Genomic DNA, 22907 nt, shown 5'->3' with positions numbered 1-22907 from the left:
AGCATAAGAATTTGACAGGGGAACACAATTCAGTCTAGAGCAAATTTGAACTGAATTATAGTAGAAACAGAACATAAAAATTCGAAGGGTTTCTTTAAAGGAGGAGTCAGCAATTTTTTCTTAAAAGGCCATATAGTTAATATTATAGGCATTTGGGCCAAATGAAAAATAATGATGAAACTTAGCAGAGGGAGGGATTATACTAAAGGAAAATTTAATCAGAGGAGAAACCAAGTCACATAAATACCAAAAATAAACAAAAATGGCTGAAAATACAAATCATGTCTCAATAATAACCCTGAAATTACTCAGTTCTGCCAATATGGCATAAGAGCAGCCACAGACAACACATAGAAGAAGGGACATGGCTGTATCCAGCCTGCAAATGGTGATTTAGTGGTCCTTGCTCTAATGCAGTCTCTAAAGGGAAATTTATACCCTGAGACACCTAAATCAAGAAAAGATGAGACAAAACTGCCCGCACCAGCCTGCGTGGGACTCAGACTCTCAGTAGGCCCGGCCCACCCCTCCCTTGGTGGGGTAGACACCCACCAGAGCCTAGCTTCTGGTGCAGGACCGCCCCTTCCGACCACCAGACTACTGATGGAGGTCAAGCCCAGAGCCCAGATCCACCCACACTAACTTGTGCAGGACCCAGATCCAGGATGCAGTAGCATACATTGAGGAAAACCAGCAGGGTCTGTCAGCCCAACATCAAGGTGAGGTATAGACAATCTGCACAGGTACTACAAGAATATAGGGAACAAACTGTAATATCTCAGATCCACACTGCAAGAAAGGAAGACACATAGACAACATGAAAAAACAAGGGAGGAAAGTGCCCCAAACAAACCAAAACACTATAATAACAGAACCCATGGACAGCGAAGTTGATGAAATATCAGAGAAGAAGTTCAGAAGGTTCATAATGAAAATGATCTGTGAATTAAAGAATGACCTAAGTGAGCAAATACAGGCAAAAATTGATCACTCCAACAATGAGATAAGAGAGCAAATTCAGATAGCAAAAGATTACTTCAAGAGAGAGATAGAGACTCTGAAAAAAAAAGTCAGAAATCCTTGAAATGAAGGATACAATAAATCAAATAAAACACTCAATAGAAAGCATAACCAACAGACTAAATCACTTGGAAGAAAGAATGTCAGATAATGAAGACAAAGTATACAATCTGGAAAATAAAGTGGATCACACAGTGAAGATAGTTAGAAACCATGAACAGAACATCCAAGAATTATGGGACAGCATCAAAAGACCAAATCTAAGAGTTATTGGGGGTAGAAGAAGGCACAGAGTTTCAAACCAAAGGAATGCACAATCTCTTCAATGAGATAACATCAGAAAATTTCCCAAACATTAAGAACGAATTGGAAAACCAAATACAAGAGGCTTACAGGACACCAAGTGTACAAAATTACAACAGATCTACACTAAGGCACATTATAATGAAAATGCCTAGCATACAGAATAAGGATTAAAAGTTTCAAGAGAGAGGAATAAGATCACATATAGGGGGAGACCAATTTGTATCTCAGCAGATTTTTCAATCCAGACCCTCAAAGTCAGGAGATCATGGAACAACATATACCAAGCTCTGAAAGAAAATAAATGTCAACCAAAAATCTATATCCAGAAAATCTAAGTGTTAGATTTGATGATGAAATAAGAACCTTCCATAATAAACAAAAGTTAAAAGAATTTACAACTAGAAAGCCTGCACTACAGAATATCCTCAGCAAAATATTCTAAAAAGAGGAAGTGAAAAACAATGATGGAAATTAGCAGAGGGAGGGATTACGCTAAAGAAAAATTTAATCAGAGGAGAAACCAAGTCACATAAATACCAAAAAGAAACAAAAATGACTAAAAATACAAATCATGTCTCAATAATAACCCTGAAGGTTAATGGCCTAAACTCACCAATCAAAAGACATAGACTAGCAGATTGGATCAAAATAAAAGACATAACAATATGCTGCCTCAAAAAGACTCATAGAAAAAGATATCCAGAGACTGAAGGTGAAGGGAGGGTTGGGAAAAATCATACCACTCACATGGACAGTAGAAGCAAGCATGGGTTTTCATCCTCATATCAAATAAAGTAGACTTCAAACTAAAGTCATTCAAAAAGGATAAAGAAGGACACTACATACTGCTCAAGGGAACCATACACCAACAAGACTTAACAATCATAAATATATATGCCCCAAACAATGGAGCATCTACGTTCATCAAACTCTTCTCAAGTTCAAGAGTCAAATAGGTGACAACACAATAATTTTGGGTGACTTTAACACACCTTTTCCATCACTAGATAGATTTTCCAAACAAAAGCTGAACAAAGAAAACTTTCTTAATAAGACTCCTGTGGTGCAAGAATTAAGATCAAGGATCAATAAATGGGATGGACTCAAACTAAAAAGCTTTCTTCTCAGCAAAAGAAACAATCTGTGAGGTGAATAGAGAGCCTACATCTTGCGAGCAAATCTTTACCCCTCACACATCAGATAGAGCACTAAATCTCTAGGGTATATAAAGAACTCAAAAAGCTAAGCACCAAAAAAATGAAATAATCCAATCAATAAATGGGCCAAGGACCTGAATAGATACTTCTCAGAAGAATATATACAATTAATCAACAAATATATGAAAAAATGTTCATCATCACTAACAATTACAGAAATGCAAATCAAAACCACCCTAGGATTTCATCTCACTTCAGTTAGAATGGAAACTATTATGAAGACAAACAACAGTAAGTTTTGGCAAGGATGCGGGGAAAAAGATACGCTGGTGGTGGGACTGCAAATTGGTACAGCCAATATAGAAAGCAGTATGGAGATTTCTTGAAAGCTGGGAATGGAACCACCATTTGATCCAGCTATTCCTCTCCTTGGTCTATACCTAAAGGACTTAAAAACAGCATACTACAGGGACACAGCCACATCAATGTTTATAGCAGCACAGTTCACAATAGCTAAACTGTGGAACCAACCTAGATACCCTTCAATAGATGAATGGATAAAAAATATGTGGCCTACATGCACAATGGAATTTTACTCAGCAACAGAATAGAATAAAATCGTGGCATTTGCAGGTAAATGGATGGAATTAGAGTAGATAATTCTAAGTGAAGTTAGCTAATCCCAAAAAACCAAATGCCGAATATTTTCTTTGATATAAGGAGACTGATTCATAGTGGGATAGGGAGAGGCACGTGGGAGGAATAGACAGACTCTAGATAGGGCACAAGGGTTGGAGGGGAAGGTAGGGGTCATAGGGTTATAACTGATGGTGGAATGTGATGATCATTATTATCCAACATACATGTATGAAGACACGGATTGATGTGAATATACTTTGTATGCAACCAGAGATATGAAAAGCTGTGCTCTATATGTGTAATAAGAATTGTAATGCATTCTGTTGTCATATATAAATAATAAAATACAGAAATAAACAGAGCTGGGTTTGTGGCTCAGTAGCAGAGTGCTCTCCTACCATGTGTGAGGCACTGTGTTTGATCTTCAGCACCACATAAAAATAAAGATATTGTGTCCACATATAACTAAAAAATAAATATATTTTTTAAAAGAAGAGTCTCAAATTCATGACTTCAGAAAATTGTGTCCTTTAGCTGCTTCTGGTAGTGCTTTCCTCCATTCCACTGGGTGACAACTTTCAGTGTCATTCTGCTGGCTCTGCCTCTTTGGCCATTTCTTAGTCTCCTTCATGAGCATTTTACTCCCATACCACTCTTCAGTACCTATGGCGGATTCTTTAGTTGATGTTTTCCCCTCCTGGGCCAGTTCATCACTTCTGTGGCTTGCTGTTTCCTGCATGCTGGAAAACTTCATAGTTATTATATTACAAACACACCCACCTTCACTCTTCCAGAAGTCTTCTTATCTCCTTCAGATCCATAGGTGTCAGGACCCCTCTGCCACATGCACTGCTGGTCCCTTGCACACAGTAGGATCACACCAATCACTCCTGTCTGTCACCATATTCATTCCTATGGTATCTATGTTCTCTCCTTACTGTGTTCTCCAGCCCTGAGAACTCCTCTGTCCTGGGCAACCAGACTAGATTCTGTTTCCAAAATGCACTGTGTGTATTTTACTAACACACTCAGTAGATTCAGCTTAACAATTCATAAGCTTTTCACTTAGAAGAGTTTTCACTGGGTTTTTACCTTGGAATAATTCAAGAAACCACTTTGGCTTGAACCATCCCTTATGACCCAGTGGACTCTTGACTAGTCACATAGCTAACCGGATAGCATAGTGCCTAGGAAACAGTATTGCTTGACTGGGAATCCTTTAGCTACATCCTCATAATTTTATGTAGCTTATAAAGTAAGGCATATTCTACTCTGTTTTCCACAGGGTCCTCTATTGGTTGTTTCACATGCTTCAATGTTTGACCACTAATCCATTAAATGAGGATTTGTGGAAAACTGCAAAGAAAATGACTGAGTGGAGCCCCAAACAAAACCATACAGAATAATGTAGAAGCAGAAGCAGTACCATGCAAGAAGAAAGGGCTGCAGTTAAACACCGTATTGATGTAGTGTGACAGGAGATGGTTTTGTTACTGGGAACATTAAAGAGAAGTATCTAGGAAATTATAGAGATCTGCGGTAGCAGCAGGGGGGCCCAGATACATGCACCTAATAAGCTTAGTGAAAACATTTGCATCCCATTGTACATTGCTTTTGCTTGTATTACTTCTTAAAAATATCAGTTTGAATTTTTTTCTGTTTTGTATTGCTTGATAAATTCACCCATTCCACAACTCTAGTAGCAATCAAATACCTCCACTCAGTGCTGTGTAATTTTGCTGTGGATGTATTGCTTGGACCTCTTTAGTTCTTGGGTTTTGTTTTTTTTCATTTATCTACCCAGTTTTTCTTTAAATGCCCCACCATTTCTAAAGCAGCAAAACTTCATAGTTATTATATTCCAAACAGACCCAGAATTACAAGGGGTACAAAGATCTGTGTTTTCCTGGGCCATTTCCATGAAACAGAATTAACAGTTACATTTCATGACCCAGTTGGGCATAAAGATAACTATCTTAATATTGTGTTTTAAATAATTTTCTCTGACCCAAAAGTTCATTTTTTTTACTTCTGATTTTAGAGGAAATTAGAACATTTTCATGAGTACCTTAAAGTATTATTTTCAAGCAGATATCTGGAGTATGAATGCTGTAGATAAACACAAAGTTCAAGGTCATGGTCAACATCTGACCATGGTGCATCCCCCACGGGCAGGCCAGAGGAAGCAAGCAGAGGGCACTTGCCTAGGACCCCTGTGACTGGTCCTCATGCTCTGGGCAGCCTCTGATGCTGACCAGGGAGGAAAGACTGTGCTTTCCAGCCCTGAGGACTCTCTCCTTCAAATCAATGGCAAGAACTTTAGTGAAATGCTTTAAAAACCCAATGTACCTTTAAAATGGTGAATACTGTTAGTCACATTGTTTAATGTTTACTCACATTCAGTCTTTTTACACCTGAAACTGGAAGCCAAGGTTGGAATTAGATATGTTAGCTTGTTTTTTTTTTCCCTCCTAAGATGGTTTTTTATACATGTAAGAATTATTAGTTCAACATGAAAGAAAAAAACCTTGACTGTTTCAAACTCATGGTGAGGCATCTGTATTTTTCCTTGGTTTTTGTGCAGAGTTCCCAGAGGTCCTGATGTTCCCTACAATCTCTGGTCTTGGCCCTCCATGGACCCTGATGTGGGGAGCTGCCACCAGTGCAGAGGAAAGGGCATTTCCACCCATTTCCCCTTTTATCTTTCCAGGGCCTGGACTTCGCCAGATTCACGGCACACATGTTTGTTGGGATTTGCCTTGTTCTTCTGGTCTCATTCCCACTCCTCAGACTCCTGTACTGGAACAAAAAGCTTTATAACAAGGAGCCCAGTGAGATCGTTGGTAGGTATAAACCTCAGAGTTCATATGATTATTTTTCCCAGGGGAAATTCTTACAAAGAGGTCAGAGCTGCCATCCCATGTAAAACATGAGGGAAGTGTCTCTTGTTGGGACCCTGTGTGCTCAAGATCAGAGACTGTGCATATCTGCCTCCCTTCTCCCGCGCAAAATCTCTCTCAGCTAAATCACTTCAGAATTCCTGTTTAATTCCACAGTTAGAAAACAAAAGTGCTACCTGAACATTGATGATGGGCTGAGCAGAATAGGGCCAGTAGAGCTTTGGATTTGATGGTCTGGAAAGTAGGTAGGCTCTGAGCGTGCATGGGTGGAGTTGAGGCTGCTTCTGAGGACACACCAGCATAAGAGAGCCCAGGGGACCTAGAAGGCCAGCATCACCAGTGCAACGCTGGCTCCCAATCTCTGCTTCTCTAAATACAAAGACATGGATGAAACTCCCAGCCTGCATCCATGGGCTGCCTCCAGAGTGGCACCATGTAGACATGTAAGCTTTTCAAAGCTGATTAGTTGCTTCAGAAAGTACCCTTCACTGTGATGACTTTAAAGAGCTGCTGGAATGTCTCTGGCGTTTATGGATGGGTTTTTAATGATACCTTTCATCTGATGAGGTTCGGAGCATTAGATGAAACCCAGGCACCATCTGAACTTATGCTGAAGCCATTCCACAGCCCTGTCTCTCTTTTCCTATCCCAATGTGGAGTTTCGTGTTCAAAGTTTCGGGAAGGCTCGTTCATTGCTTTCTCCTCCTCCTATTCTTCCCCATCTTTTTATGTTATCAAAACCTCATAGGAGGTTTGATGAGGTGTGAGTCTTTTCAGAGGGAAAGCATGGATCCACTTCTCTGAAGAAGCCTTTGAATTACACCCAAGTTCATTTTATTTTAGAAAGCTGTGGTGCATCTTTGTAAGGCTGAAACTCAAAACCAAGCACTGGCTGATGTTGTCTCAGTGCTCCCGTTCTCCCTGGGTCTCTCTATTGAGTCTTGGCAGCCTTCATTTATAGTCTGTTTCTCTGACAAACGTCTCTGTTTTCTCAGCAGTGCAGCAGGTCTGCCACACGGTAGGTGATCAGCACTTGTGTACCAAATAGAGGGGGCGTAAAAGGTAGTGTTTTCTTTATTGGTTGAGTTCACAGTGATTGTACTGCTGTGTCTTGTCTCCACCTGAAATAGGCTGTCAGGAGCTCCAGCCCCTGCTTTGGTCTTTTAATTTAATTCTTGTGACGTATATCGTATGGTGCATTGCACATAATGTAGTTTGGATCTGGAATTATCCCCTGAGGTCCCTGTGTTGAAGACATAGTCCCTAGGGAGGCACTACTGGGATGGGTGGAACCTTTAGGAGGTGGGACTAGCTGGAGGGAGTTAGGTCCCTGGGGACATGCTCATGAAGTGGATGTTGGGATCTGCAGGCCTTCCTCTCTCTGTCTGCTTCCTGGCTACCATGAGGTGAGCAGCTTCCTCTACCATACACTCCTGCTGTGATGTGCTGCTTCACTCTACCCCAAAGCAGTGCCAACTGACTATAGACTGAAACCTCTCAAACTTTGAGTCAAAATAAACCTTTTTTCCTCTTAAGTTATTAATCTCAGCTATTTTGTTTTAGTGACAAAAAACTGACTGAGTGGTGAATGAAAACAGTGCCTTTTTCTTATTCTCTTAGTGATTATTTTGAGAATTTTGTATAGCATTTTAAATTGTAAAGTAGAGGTAAGCTTTCATGAAGTTCTTTAATATCTTAGGCAATGAATCATCTCTCTTTTCTCTCTCAGAAGCTTCTGAATTCACTTTTGGATGAAAATTCTGCTCATCTACTGATGTCAGCATTTCATCAGGCTACTTCTCCCTTTCCTGGGTAACAGACTTGAGCTCAGTGAGGGACTGATTGGGAATGAGGGCTATTCCCAACTCCTCTCTCTTCCCAAATGTCCTGCTGGCCCTGAAAGCCACTGCCTGAGAACAACCCTTGTGCTTCTGATTTTCACTAGGCCTCTTTCTGAAGTCAGTCAAAGAATGGGCACTTGGCTTTGTTCATTTTCTGTTACTGTTACTGAATACTACAGACTGGACAAGCTCTAAGGCATAGAGTTATTTTTAGCTTATTGTCCAGGAGGCTGGGAAGTCTGAAGCACAACCTGACATCTGGTGAAGGCCTTCTCGCTATGTCATCACATGGCAGAGGGCATCTCCTGGTGCATGAATTTTGGAGGAGACAAACCACATTCAAATCAGAACAGCAATGTATAGATTTTGGCTAAAAGTGGGTCCTGCAAGAAGGGGTTAGTGTTGCTGGGCATTAGGTTTGATGTGTCTGTTTAAGATAGGAATTTATTTGTCACCAGAGAGTTGAAATTGTTCTACTTCACTTCCATGATCATTTTAAAAAGTGAGCCTTGTCACCTGGTTTCATTATAGTAACTAACGTGCTGAGAAGCTTCTGCTTTGGGCTGAGCCTGGGAAACCTGAACATTATGAGTGTGTTGTGAGCACTGACTTCCCAGGTTGTGGGAAACTCAATTTTGCCTTACTTTCTCTGCAGAACTGAAGCACGAGATTCACGTGTGGCGCCTGACAGCGCAGCGCATCAGCCCAGCCAGCCGTGAGGAGACGGCCGTGCGTGGCCTGCTGCTGCAGAAGGTGCTGGCACTGGAGCACCTGCTGGCCCGAAGGCTGCACACCTTCAATAGGTATCAAGCTGGGTCCTGCTCAGATTTACAGAAGCAGTTCTTGTGTTTAATGGTTGTGCTTAATGGTGGGATTGTATAAGCAACATACTCCACTACCATCCAGATGTCACATAAAATACAAATCAAGTGAATTAAAATTGTTATTCCAAGCATTTGTGCATTATAAACTGGTGACACTAACTGAGCAAATATGCAACTTTTAGGCGCCATTCATTGAGCTAAGCCTTTTATGGTGCACAACTTTATCTAATTCCCACCTAGCTCTGTGGGGTTAATGTTAGTTCAGTTTAGAGATGAAATAAGCAGAGGCTCAGAGAGTTTGGGCAACTTACCTATGGTTATGTAGCTCAGAAAGAGTGACACTGGGAATTGAACTTACATTCTCAGCCACATTTTATAATTTCCCCACATTTTAATTGTTGTATGATAAAAATCAAAACCAATTAATGTAACAAACTAATCTTACAACAGATTCTCTCAGCAGTTGATTTTCAAGCATTTCAAAGAATACAAATATCCTAATCAATTCATTTCTTGGTATTTCTTAATATTATTTATTTATATTTTTATTTTTAGTGCATTATAATTATACATAATAGTTGGGTTCATCTTGACATATTCATAAATGCATATAACATAGTTTCTCCATTTCAATCCCCAGAATTATCCTTCCTCTCTTCTTTATTCTATTGGTCTTCCTTCTATTTATGTTTTAATTGGTGCATTATAATTATATATAAAATTGCAATGCATGGTGATATATTCATATATATGCATGACATGTTTTGATCAACTTTATTCTGCTTTGAAATGATCAAACCCCCATCACCCAATACTTGCTGTCAGCCAAGGAAGAGGCAGAGCTCAGCCTATAAACTCCTCTAACAAGTTGGGCTGGTTTGGGTCAGAGCTCAGAACAAATAAATAGTATAATAATTGTGTCATATATACTCCTCATATTCAAAATTATGGAAAGAAATGTCTTCATTTAAAAAGTCTCAGCAAGAAGAAAACTGAATTTAAAATATATTGTGATTGCATTAGCTGCTATAGATAGTAATTTTTAAAATATATATTTTAATTGTTGAATTTATTTATTTATATGTGGTGCTGAGAACCCAGTGCCTCACATATGTTAGGAAAGCGCTCTACCACTGAGCTACAACCCCAGCCCTGTATGTAGTAATTTCCAGTGTCTTCCCTCATGTGTTTTTTCAGAGTTCTAATTTTACACTTTTTTTGGTCAATTAATTGGATCCTTTCTCAATAACTTATTCTTTTTCATCTTCATTCTCTTTCATTCTCCTCTATCCTTCTTTCTCATCTCATTTTATCTTCTGCCTCTCTTCCCTCCCCACCCCCTTTTTTTCTGTTTTCTATTTCCTTTATCTTTTTTTTTTGCCTGCTTCCAACACAACTTACTATAAAGGATGCTATGATTGATGCTTAACCTTCTAGCCTATTCTTTATTATTTCTCATTCACTTTTCTCATTGATTAGTAGAGTTGTGGAGATGATTAGTAATAAGTTTTCAAATGTATGCTATTAAGTTATCATTATGACTGGCTGTTGCTTTATCCTCTTGAAGTAGTACTGGGTATTGAACTTAGCACCTTGATTATGCCAATTGGATGTTTTGAAAATAATATAAACTCCCAGCTCAGGGTAGATTGTAAAGAAGTAACTGCTCACTAAAAGACACTTACATAATAGAAAAAGAGGAATCTATGACAATGGATGTACATACAAAAAAAAAATTTGAAAACACAAAAAAATAAACCCCTAAGATATCTCCCAAAATTTTTAACCCCCAAACTACAGATTGAAATGGATGAAATCTTGAACAAAGCATTCAAAAAATTGATTATTAAAATGATTAATGATTTTAAACAAGATCTAAGGAATGAATTAGGGGAGAAAATGTAGGCTGTGAAAAAGTATTTTAATAAAGAGATAGAGGTCCTGAGAAAGAAGCAAACAAAAGTCATTCAATAAATCAAATGAAAAATTCAGTTGAAAAAATTTCTAGATTAGATTAGATGAAGAAAAAGCAGAATTTCGGAGCTTGAAGACAAGATGGTCAGCCTTGAACATTTAGACAATATTAAAGGGAAAAAAAGGAAAGAAAACTATGATCAGAATAGACAAGATATCTGGGTCAATATTGAGAGACCAAACTAAAGACTCATAGACTTTGAGAAAGAAGTAGAAATACAGGTTAATGATATTGAAATAATTTTTGCAAAAATTATCCAAACCTTAGGAAGAAGATGGACATCTAAAAATTGGAGGCATTTAAAACCTCAGACAAGATCAGAAAAGAACCTCTCCATGACACATTATCATTAAAATGCCAACACTACAAATCAAAGAAAGGATTTTAAAGGCTATAGGAGAGATATGACAGGTCAAATTTAGAGGAAAAAGAATCAAAGTAATACAAGATTTCTCAGTATAAACCCTAAAGTTCAAGAGGACTTGGAATGATACATTTCAAGCACTGAAAATCAGTAACTCCCAACTAAGATTGCTATATCTATTAAAGCTATTCTTCAAAATCAAATAAGAAATAAAATCTTCCAGTGTGAGTATAAACTAAAGGAATTCATGACTACTGAGCCAGCATTGCAGAAGATACTTAAAGAAATCCTACATACAGAAATATAAGATAATAACAACAAAGACAGCTTGGAAAAGAATAAATCTAATTAAAAGAGTATATAAGCAGATTAAAATTAGGATTTAATAAAATATTAGAAATAAATCAATAAATCAATAAATTAAATAAATTTAATAAAATTATTAGAAATAAATCAAGGTAGCAGGCAATAATAAACACCTCTCTATAATAACACTGAATGTTAATGGTCTTGATACTATAACTAAAAGATGTGTACTGTAGAGTGGATTAAAAAACAAGATCCAACAGTATGTTGTCTGTAAGAGACAAACTCATAGGAAAAACACCCACAGGTTGCAAGTGAAAAGCTGAAAAATGATATTCCATGCAAATGGAACCCCAAAGAAAGCAGGAGTATGTACTCTCGTATCCAACAAAACAGACTTCAAGCCAAAATGAGTTACAGGGGACGAAGAAGGTCACAACATACTGCTGGAGGGAATGATACAACATGGAGACATAAAGATAGCAAATATTCATGCTCCAAACTTCAGTACAACTACATAAACAAACACTACTAAACATAAAGTCTCAGATAGATCCCAATACAATAATACTGGGTGATTTCAATACTTTCTTTCACCAGTAGATAGGTCATCCAGATATAAAATCAGCAACAATACTTCAAATCTAAAACATACTATAAATCAAAAGGACTTAACAGACATCTACAGAGTATTTCATCCAACAACAGGTGAATATACTATCTTCTTAGCTGCTTGTGGATCATATTTTAGGTTACAAAGCAAGTCTTAGTAAATGCGAAAAGTCAATATAACTCCTTGAATTTTATTAGCTCATAATGGAATAAAACTAGAAATGAAGAAAAACAAGAAAAATAGAAAGCAAGAAAAATTACAGAAACTATATTAGTATGCAGAGATTGAACAATACACTTTTTAATAATGAATGGGCCAGCAAAGAAATCAGGGAAGAAATGTAAAAATTCTTGGAATAAAATGAGAATAAAGATACAACATATCAGAATCTCCTGGATGCTGTGAACGCAGTTATAAGAGGAAAGTTTACAGCTATGAGTGCCTAGATTAAAAAAAAAGAAAAGAAAAAAGATCCCCAATAAATAACCCAATGATGCACCTCAAACACAGAAAAACAAGGAAAAAAATGAATTCCAAAACTGCTGGAAGGGAGGAAACAATAAATATCAAAGCCAAAGTTAGTGAAGTAAACAAAAAACAATCCAAAGAATCAATGAATGAAGAGTTGGTTCTTTGAAAAGATAAACAAGATTGATAAGACCTTAGTCAAACTAACCAAAAGAAAAGGGGAAAAGGAGATATTACAACAGAAATCTATGAAATCCAGAGGACAACTATTTTGAAAACATATTCCAACAAATTGGAAAATCTGAAAGATATTGATAAATTTCTAGACACCTATTATCTACCAAAACTGAACAAAGAGGACAAAGAAAACCTACTAAAGAGATGGATAACAAATAATACAATTGAAACAGTAATAAAAAACCTTTCCAATAAAGAAAATCCCAGGCCCAGAGGGATTCACAGCTGAATTAAATGGGCAAATGAACTAAAGAGAGGTTTCTCAAAACAAGTAGTACAAATGGCTAACAAATACATGAAAAAAATGTTCAACATCTCAAGCAATTAGGGAAATGCAAATCAAAAAACTACACTGAGATTTCATCTCACTCCAGTCAGAATGGCTGCAATCAGGAATACTAATAATATACAAATAATAATAAACACTAGTGAGGATGTGGGTAAAAAGAATGCTTATACACTGTTGGTGGGATTGTCAATTAGTATAACCACTGTGGAAATCAGTTGGAGGTTCCTCAAAAGAGTAGGAATGGAACCACTGCATGACACTGCTATCCCCCTCCTTGGTCTTTATCTAAAATAATTAAAGTCAGCAAACTATAGTGTTACATGCACACGCATGTTCATAGCAGTACAATTCACAGTAGCCAAGTTATGGAACTAGCCTAGGTGTCTGTCAATGGATGAATGATAAAGAAAATGTGGCATATATACACCATTTATCTAGCTATAAAGAGTAATGAAATTATGTTATTTGCAAGAAAATGAATGGATGCTTCAGAGCATTATCTTAAGTAACATAAGCCAGACTCAGAATATTAAGGGCCATGTATTTTCTCTTTTATGTGGAAGCTAGACAGGAAAGAGGGGGAAAAAGGGTCTCATGAAAATAGAAGGAAGACCAAGTAGACTAGAAGAAGGGACTCAGGGAGAAGGCTGGGGAACTGGCAAATGAAATTGACCAAATCATGTCATATATATANTATATATATATATATATATATATATATATATATATATATATATATATAAATTAGGCCATAATGAATCCTACTAATGTGCATAATTATTATGCACCGATGAAAATATTTCAAAACTTTTCTCAGAATAATTCACTTGGTTCTGCTTTGGTTTCCCTGCGGACCTTACTGGCTGCATGCTCAGCCTCTCTTTAGTGCTCACTTGTGATGTGTACATGCTCAGTAAAGTGTCATTCTCCACTGTGCAGCATCTTCCCTTTGATTGGTGTCAGAAAAAAATAACCAAAAAAAAAAAAGGTAAACTGAGTTGGAAAAGTTAAAAGGAAAGGTAAGTGGGTTCAAACAAGGGAGCCTCAACAAGAGAAGAGGGTACCATGAGAGAAGGAAGGAAGCAGGCATACAATTACTTCAAAACTGAGCTACTCTTGGTAAAATTACCATTAAAGCAAGTGCTGTTTCTTTTATCTCTTTTCCCTTTAGTTGTAAAAGCTGGTTGTAAACTGTGTCCCTGTTTTGGAAATGGAAACCATTCAGAAGCAGAGAAACTAGTGGACTGCAGGTTCCACATCTCTGCATCCAACCAACAACTGATTGAAAGCATTTGAAAAGAAAAATCATGACTCTACTGCACATGTACAGAGTGTTTTTCCTTGTTATCATTATTCCTTAAAGAAAATAGTAAATAATTATTTACATTGTATTAGGTATAAGTAATCTAGAGATGATTTAAAGTATATGGGAGGATTGTAGCTAAGTTAAATGCAAATATGACACTGTTTAATATTGAGGGACTTGAGCACCCCTGGGTTTTATTACTCTTAGGTGGGGTGTTAGAATCAATCTCTTGGGGATACTGAGGGTTGACTACATATAAAGAAGAAAATAAAGGTGGCTACAGTCATTGCCTTGGTCACACATTGGCACATTTTGTTCACGACATTTCCTACACTTGCTGACTCACATTCACTCATGTCATTAAACACTCAGATCTTGATATATATGATTTTTCTTTGAAAATATAGAGTGAGTTTCTTACCTAATTGAAAAAAATCAAGTGTTCCGGTCACTTCCAAGACTAGTCTTATCCCTTAGAAAGCTGTTCCAGGCTCCACAGCAAATGTCCAGGCTCCCAGTGTTGTCAATCTCCTTGTTCCATATAACCAGGGAAATAATGAGCCTGTCCTTTTCTCTTTTAGACAAATCTCACAGGAAGACAAAAACTGGGAGACCAATATTCAGGAGCTTCAAAAAAAGGTATCTCCTTTGCTTTCTTCAGATATTTCCAATTTGATTTACCTGTTGTAGAAGAAGGTGATTAATGTTTCTTTTAAAAATTGATTACTATTTTAAATTTTTAATTGATACATTCTAATTGTAGGAGGTTGTGAGGTCCAATGTGAAGTCTGGACACCTGTGCACATTGTGCAGTGACGGAGTCAGAGTCATTAACTTATTCATCACCTCAGGCATTTATCGTTTTTTGTGGTGAAACATTCCAAAATCTTCTTTTTACCTCACATGAAGTAATGACTGGAAGCCATTGTTCTTTTTATTCCTGCAGTTGTACATAAGATGTCATTTATTTCTACAAGTTAATGAGGAAAAACATTTTCCAGACATGACAGGAAATGGAAATGTCACAATTTTTATGTCTGGGAAGATGTACTTCAGGCATACCCTTGAGCAATATCCTGAGTCTGGCTCATAGAGCTGGGCCTGTGGCTCACAGTCCCTCTCCTGGCCCTGAAAAGCAGGCTTCCAGATTGCCAGAGAGGAGCTGGCAGCGAGACCATGTTGGGCAATATTGAACATTTTTAAGAACAAACACTGGATGTGTGTGTGTGTGTGTGTGTGTGTGTGTGTGTGTCCTGCTGTACGAGTTTGACTTTTGGGGGCAGAATTCATTCAAAAATATTTTTGGGGCTGGGGTTGTGGCTCATGGTAGAGTGCTTGCCTTGCACATGTCAGGTACTGGGTTCAATCCTCAGCATCACAAAATAAATAAATAAATAAATAAATAAATAAATAAATAAAATAATGATATTGTGCCCATCCACAACTAAAAATAAAAGAATCTAAAAACAATAATTTTTTTTTTTTGCTCACTTTCCTGCTATGGTGGACTTCCTCCCCACCTGTGGACAGGTAGGGCTTCCCACCCAGCCAAGAGCATTCACAATCACTGTACCTCAGGGAAATTTCCAATCCAAGTAGGTTGTTTTCTAGGAAGAGGTTGGGTGCCCACTCTCTAATTGTGATAGGAATACTTGTGCTTAGGATATTTAGACATTGGGGTTCTGCTGGGTAGTGTATTCTTTAGGCAATTTGGTCTGTGAGCTCTCTTCACATTCTCTTTTCCATGTAGATGGTTAGTGTTAGAAAAGAAGGGTGTAGCTATGACCCTTTGAGTACCCAGGGTTTTAAGACCTTGCTGCCTTGCTGGACTGCATTGCTTTTGTCCTGTGTACCTGGTGGACAAGAATTGAAGATTGATGGGAAAATAGGCCAGGGGCTTGGCAATATCCCTGAATTGCAAATGAGAATTCTTGCTGAAATAATTCTAGATAGCCAAAAGGAGATTGACACCCAGTAGAACACTCAAAAGAAACCTCTACCTCCACCATCTGAATGACATGGGAACGTTCTTTGACGTGCTGCTCCTCCATCTCCCATCTTTGAATGGGCTGTGGTAGTACTAACTTTCTCTGGTTAGTGTGACTCAGGGAGGCTTTGTGGTCCTCTCTGAAGCTGGTGAGGACCAGTGTTGCTCTCCTCTGAGCAATTTCTTTTTTTTTTTTTTGATATCTCCTACCTCCTAATTCTTGATCACAGAGTCATGTAGCAAAATTGGGCTTCTTAGAAGTGGGAGGGGAAGATGAGAGGAGTAGGACATGATGTGGGCCTTTGCAGTGGGCAGGGGAAGAGGGCAGGTGCTCAGCAGGCAGTCTCACCCGCTGAGTGAGGGCAGCACCTCTGGCCTGTGTCCAGGGGACCAGGGGCTACAGCCAGAGCTGCTGTCCATGAAGGGTGTGCTTGTGTTTTTGATGACAGCAGCTTTACCTGTGACCAGAGAAATTCAGAATCCTCTATCTCTACTTCTACCTCTTTCTCTATATATCTTCATGTCTATATATATCTATATCCACATGTCTCTATATATCTGAATATATATTTATATGTCCATCTTATCTATCTATATCTATCCATATTTATAGATCTCTGTGCATATCTATTTCTATATGTCTATATCTATCTGTATCTAAATCTAGATATAGACATCTAAAACTATGTATATCTATAAATATGTTGATATCCATAATCAGAGATGCCTACAGTTGGCCCTCTTTTTCTGTGGGTTCTACATTTGTAGATTGAACCAAATCAAGATTGAAGGTATTTGAAAAGTATTATATCTGTATTAAACATGTACAGAATTTCCCCCCAATCATTAGTCCCTAAACAATACAGTATAACAACTATTTACATAACATTTATATTGTGTTAGGTTTTATCATTAATCTAGAGATGATTTAAAGTATGTGGAAGAGTGTGTGAAGGTTTTGTGCACATAAAGGACTTGGGCATTGAAGATTTTGGTATCTCTGGGTCCTGAAACCAATCGCTCATGGATATCAAGGGATGCCTATAAATCTATCTAAATCCAGATGTATGTTAGACAGCTGTACAGATGTGCTGGGCCATTCTTAAGAAAGGACTCTGTGTGGTTGTCAGTTCACACCTGGTTTCACACAAGGGACTGGGTTAGCAGTACAGGCTGCCCACCTCACATGCTCCTCATTCCTGACCCCACAAAGCCATGGCCCATATAACTCAATACCTCTCAGGGACTCATAGGAAAGAGCACCCCAACTGCCTTATGGCTCTGAGGTTAATGAAGTCACTACAGAGAACCGTGTGCTATAAACCCCTGGAAGACTGGGCAGATCCCTCAGGTGTCATCCCACTGATAAGGGGCATCACCTGTATTCCACAGACCTTGTAAGTATTACATGAATGAACACAGCAAAGCCTTATGCAGGAGTTATAGTATTTCAAGAACATGTTAAGCTTATTGCCATGAGCTTTGATTAAAAAAAAAAAAGAAAGTCAAGCTAAAACACAGGGACCACACAGGCATCTGTGGAAATGTATTTGATAGGGAAAGGTCCCTGGAGATTAGCTGTCATTTCCCCAATGGCTTTCTGTTGTCTCACCCAACACCTGGGTGGATACTTCTAATGACTGAATATATAAAAATTAGACAATAAGAGAACAAACAACCCTATCAACAAATGGGCCAAGGACCTGAACAGACACTTCTCAGAGGAGGACATACAATCAATCAACAAGTACATGAAAAAATGCTCACCATCTCTAGCAGTCAGAGAAATGCAAATCAAAACCACCCTAAGATACCATCTCACTCCAGTTAGATTGGCAGCCATTATGAAATCAAACAACAACAAGTGCTGTCGAGGATGTGGGGAAAAGGGTACACTTGTACATTGCTGGTGGGACTGCAAATTGGTGCAGCCAATTTGGAAAGCAGTATGGAGATTTCTTGGAAAGCTGGGAATGGAACCACCATTTGACCCAGCTATTCCCCTTCTCGGTCTATTCCCTAAAGACCTAAAAAGAGCATGCTACAGGGACACTGCTACATCGATGTTCATAGCAGCACAATTCACAATAGCAAGACTGTGGAACCAACCTAGATGCCCTTCAATAGACGAATGGATAAAAAAAATGTGGCATTTATACACAATGGAGTATTACTCTGCATTAAAAAATGACAAAATCATAGAATTTACAGGGAAATGGATGGCATTAGAGCAGATTATGCTAAGTGAAGCTAGCCAATCCCTAAAAAACAAATGCCAAATGTCTTCTTTGATATAAGGAGAGTAACTAAGAACAGAGTAGGGTCGAAGAGCATGAGAAGAAGATTAACATTAAACAGGGATGAGAGGTGGGAGGGAAAGGGAGAGAGAAGGGAAATTGCATGGAAATGGAAGGAGACCCTCAGAGTTATACAAAAGTAGATACAAGAGGAAGTGAGGGGAAAGGGAAAAATAATACAAGGGGGACAAATGAATGTCAGTAGAGGGGGCAGAGAGAGAAGAGGCGAGGGGAGGGGAGGGGAGGGGGGATAGTAGAGGATAGGAAAGGCAGCAGAACACAACAGACACTAGTATGGCAATATGTAAATCAATGGATGTGTAACTGATGTGATTCTGCAATCTGTATTTGGGGTAAAAATGGGAGCTCATAACCCACTTGAATCAAAGTGTGAAATATGATATATCAAGAATTATGTAATGTTTTGAACAGCCAACAATAAAAAAAAATAAAAAAATAAAAAATACTAAAGGGGGGCTGGGGATGTGGCTCAAGCGGTAGCGCGCTTGCCTGGCATGCGTGCGGCCCGAGTTCGATCCTCAGCACCACATACAAATAAAGATGTTGTGTCCGCCGAGAACTAAAAAATAAATATTAAAAAAAAAAAAAAAGCTTTGTAGTCCAGTGTTTGGTAAAAAGACTATACTGCAGATTGGTGGTGCTTATTTTTCCACAAAGATTTTGAATGCTGTAATCCAGAATCTTTTCAGTTCTTCTTGTAACACATTGCCTTGTTATCTTCTTTCAAGTTCAAGATGTTTTATTTTTCATCAGGAGACATTTAGAGTAATTCAAGTCACGTAGGATCATGGACACATTGAAGGAATCAGAAGATTGTACCAAGTAAATGTGTTGTGTTTTTCTCTCTCACAGCACAGGATATCAGACAGGATTCTGCTTGTCAAATGCTTGATGGTGCTGGGATTTGTTATCTTCATGTTCTTTCTCAATTCATTTGTCCCTGGTATTCATCTTGATCTTGGTGAGTCTATTTTTTTTTTTTTTGCAAACTTTTGTTGATAGGCTTTGCAATGGATATCGTGGTCTGAATGGGGAGGTTTTGAAGCATGTTCCCAGGTACCTACAGGCAGTTGTGTTTAGTGAGGATGCCAGCCTTAACACTAGAAGGGATGTAGAGTTGGTACTGTCATTTCTATCACACTTGGTAACAACATGTTGAAACAGTTCCCAGAGGAGACAGGAAAGCCAGCCCTGCCTTCCCTGCAGCTTGTCATGACAATTAAATAGGAAACTGTGAAAGGCCTGGAGAATTGCAAGAGCCTTGCACAGATTCACTCTCCTTATCTGACTGAGAATCTGTTTTACCCACGCAGCAAAACACATTTTCCCACTTCTTCCCTTTGTTTCTCTTTCCTCGTTTTGGCCAGACTTTAGCTCTTAGCCAACTCTTTCTCCAGCCCTATGTCAAGGTTGGGGCCTTCTCCATGGGTGCCAGGATTCTTTCAGGTTGGGCTTACCTTGGTAACTCCCAGAACCCCTCCACTTTTCATAAACCTTTTTATTGAGATCACAGAGATCTCCTTTGGTGCAATTATTTTTTTTAAAAAAAAAAACATCATTTTCATGGCAGTATAGATTTATGAAAATATAAATTTGAGATGGTGTCAGGGAGTGTTTTTAAATCAAAGCTTTACCCATGGTTTTCCTTCAGAAATGAGCTCTGCTAGTATATTTGAGTCATATTATTTTTATCTTAATTCTTTAAAAATAAGAACTTAATCTTCTACAACTTTTAAAGAATATAACTGTGGTAGGAGGCAAAGCTTGCTAACTTTGTAAAATAGATGGTTAATGCAATTTTAATGTTATGGTTTGGATGTGAGATGTCTCCCGCAAAACTCACATGTGAGACAAGAAGGTTCAGAGGAGAAATGATTGGGTTGTGAGAATCAACCCAATCAGTGAGTTAATCCCCTGAAAGGGATTAACTGAGTGGTAACTGAAGAGGTAGGGTGTGGCTGGAGGAGGTGGGAATTGGGGCGTGGCTTTGGGTGTATCTATGTTTCTGGCAAGTGGAGTCTCTCTGCTTCTTGATGATGTGAGCTGCTTCCCCCCGCCATACTCTCCCGCCATGATGTCCTGCCTCATCTTAAGCCTCAAGGAATGGAGCTGTCCTTCTATGGACTAAGACCTCTGAAACCGTGAGCCCTCAAATAAACTTTTCCTCCTCTACAATTGTTCTGGTTGGGTCTTTTAGTCACAACAGCAAAAAAGCTGACTAAAACATTTAGTTATTCCTGTCACATCATTGCTTCTTGGGCTCCTGGGTACACTAGAAATCTTTAGGTTGTAATTTGGTTTCCCCTGTTTTCTGTAAAAGAGCCACGTTCTTAGACTCTCAGACTTAGCACATGGTGCACATGCATTTGGCTCAGTGTCCAGCTTTACATCACGTGTCCATGAGCCCTTGGAATTGATTTCCCTAAATAAACTCAGACCCAACTTGTCAGGTGGCCTGGGCTTGGTTCCGAGCCCACAGGTGTTCTTTGTCCACACCTGACAGCTGATCCACACAAGGTCTTAATGAGGTAATGAAGAATGCCAAAGCTAGGGTGGGAACAGTGTCATGAATTTCAGTTGTTTTTTTGATGAATTTTATCTAGAAATTGTTTCAGTGTAATTACTTTTAATTATACCCAAGGCATAATATAATTTTGACTTTATAAACCTTTAATCGCCACAAGCATGTTAAGTGGTCACCACTGGTAATTAAACAAGTACAATGAATCTGGTGTTTCCAGAGCAGAGGGGTTCCATTAGTGAATTCTTTTGGGTGTTCACAGATTATTTTGTTTCTAATTTTACTTGAGATTCTTCTTGAAATGAGCACAGCAGGCATTTGAAAAATAAAAGTATATGAAAACTTACATGCAATTTTGTTAGCTTTTGACAATAGTCTTTGTACACAGGATAATACTTTTAAAGTTTAAAATTACATCTTTATATATAAAGATCTAACTTGAAAAAAATATTGATTAATGTGAAACTTTTCTTTTTACCCTGGGAAGTTCACCCTTTTTACAAAGATATCTCTACTCTTTTTGTGTGGTTATGTCTGTGATTGAGAGAATTATTTCTTTTTGCTTTTAAATCTAGTTTTGTTTTCAGTTAGAGTTTGTGTATAGATAATTTTATCTGGGGATCCTGGGATACATAATCCATGTATTTACTTTTTTATTATGATAGGTTAGGTTGAGAAAGAGAGAAGTTTGATTGACATATGTTTTAACAGAGTATAATTTCCTTAGAGTGATAGCAACTCTCCTGATAAAGATAGGGGCAAAAGAGATGCCAGATATTCCCATGATTTCAGCCAGTAAAGAATGTGATCATTTATCTTTGGTGAAGTTCTGTTTTGAATGTGACCTGCTTTGTGAATTGAGCATCCTGCAATGTAATGTGATGTTGTTACAGGAGGTGACATCCTGTTACACTAAGTGCCATACAACAAGGTGATGTTATGTGACTATCATTGTGCAACTCAGTACAGCACATATAATACAACACTATATAGCATAAAGCAATGTCATAGAGCATGATGTGTATCACATGATGTGTTATGTGATCTAAGACAAGGTGATGCTGTACCACACAATGTGTATCATGTAACACAATACAGCATCCTCTAGTACAGTGCTTGCCACATTGCACAATGCAATATTGTGAAATGCCATGCATATAATCCAAAGTGACATCATATAAATAGGTGCACTATGTAGCAAAATGTGACATCATAGAACGCATGCATTCATTTAGGAATCATAATATAAGCACAACTTTGACTCTTAATTTTTAATTCTTAAAAAATTGTTGTAAAGCAAAATCAACTTTTCCTCTGGTGTAAAGTTCTACGAATTTTGACACTTATGTAGATTTATATAACAACAAATGCCATCAGGACACAGTGACCAGAAAACCTTCCCCAGGCTCTCCTTTTGTAGTCACTCCCTGTGCCTCATCCCATCTGCAAAGGATCTGCTCTCTATCACTGTAGTTTGTCCTGTTGAGAACATACACATGGAATCAGATTGTATACAAACTTTGAGACTGGCTTCTCCCACCTGGCTTAATGCGTGTCAGATTTAGCCAAGCTCTGTACATGAACGGTTTGCTCCTTATGTAGCTAAGTGATGGTTCATGGTAAGCAAGTACCAGGGTTTATGTATCTATTCACCCACTGAGGGACATTTGGGTTGTTTTCAGTTTTTAGCAATTGTGAATAGAGCTGATGCAGACATATGAACTCATAGTTTTGTGTGAACTTGCTTTTACATTCTCTTGGGTAACTACCTGGGAGTGAGACTGTTGGGTCATTTGGTGGGTGTATGTTTAACTTTGCTGGGAATTGTTTCCAGAG

At 38.3% G+C, this 22907-nt stretch overlaps 1 protein-coding gene across 1 annotated transcript in view; it reads left to right on the top strand.

Moving 5' to 3' along the window:
- The window catches only part of Oca2 (OCA2 melanosomal transmembrane protein), a 329902-nt gene that overhangs the window by 140204 nt on the left and 166791 nt on the right, over positions 1 to 22907 (top strand). Inside the window, exons 15-18 of the mRNA XM_015480040.2 lie at positions 5833 to 5965; positions 8519 to 8666; positions 14827 to 14884; positions 19403 to 19511. Coding sequence (XP_015335526.1) covers positions 5833 to 5965; positions 8519 to 8666; positions 14827 to 14884; positions 19403 to 19511 — 448 coding nt within the window. The remainder of the gene's footprint in view (positions 1 to 5832; positions 5966 to 8518; positions 8667 to 14826; positions 14885 to 19402; positions 19512 to 22907) is intronic.

This window comes from Marmota marmota, unplaced genomic scaffold, assembly GCF_001458135.2.
Source record: "Marmota marmota marmota unplaced genomic scaffold, marMar, whole genome shotgun sequence".
Taxonomy (NCBI): domain Eukaryota; kingdom Metazoa; phylum Chordata; class Mammalia; order Rodentia; family Sciuridae; genus Marmota; species Marmota marmota.
Note: the sequence above shows the minus strand (reverse complement) of the source record. Positions and strands in the feature narration are given on the sequence as shown.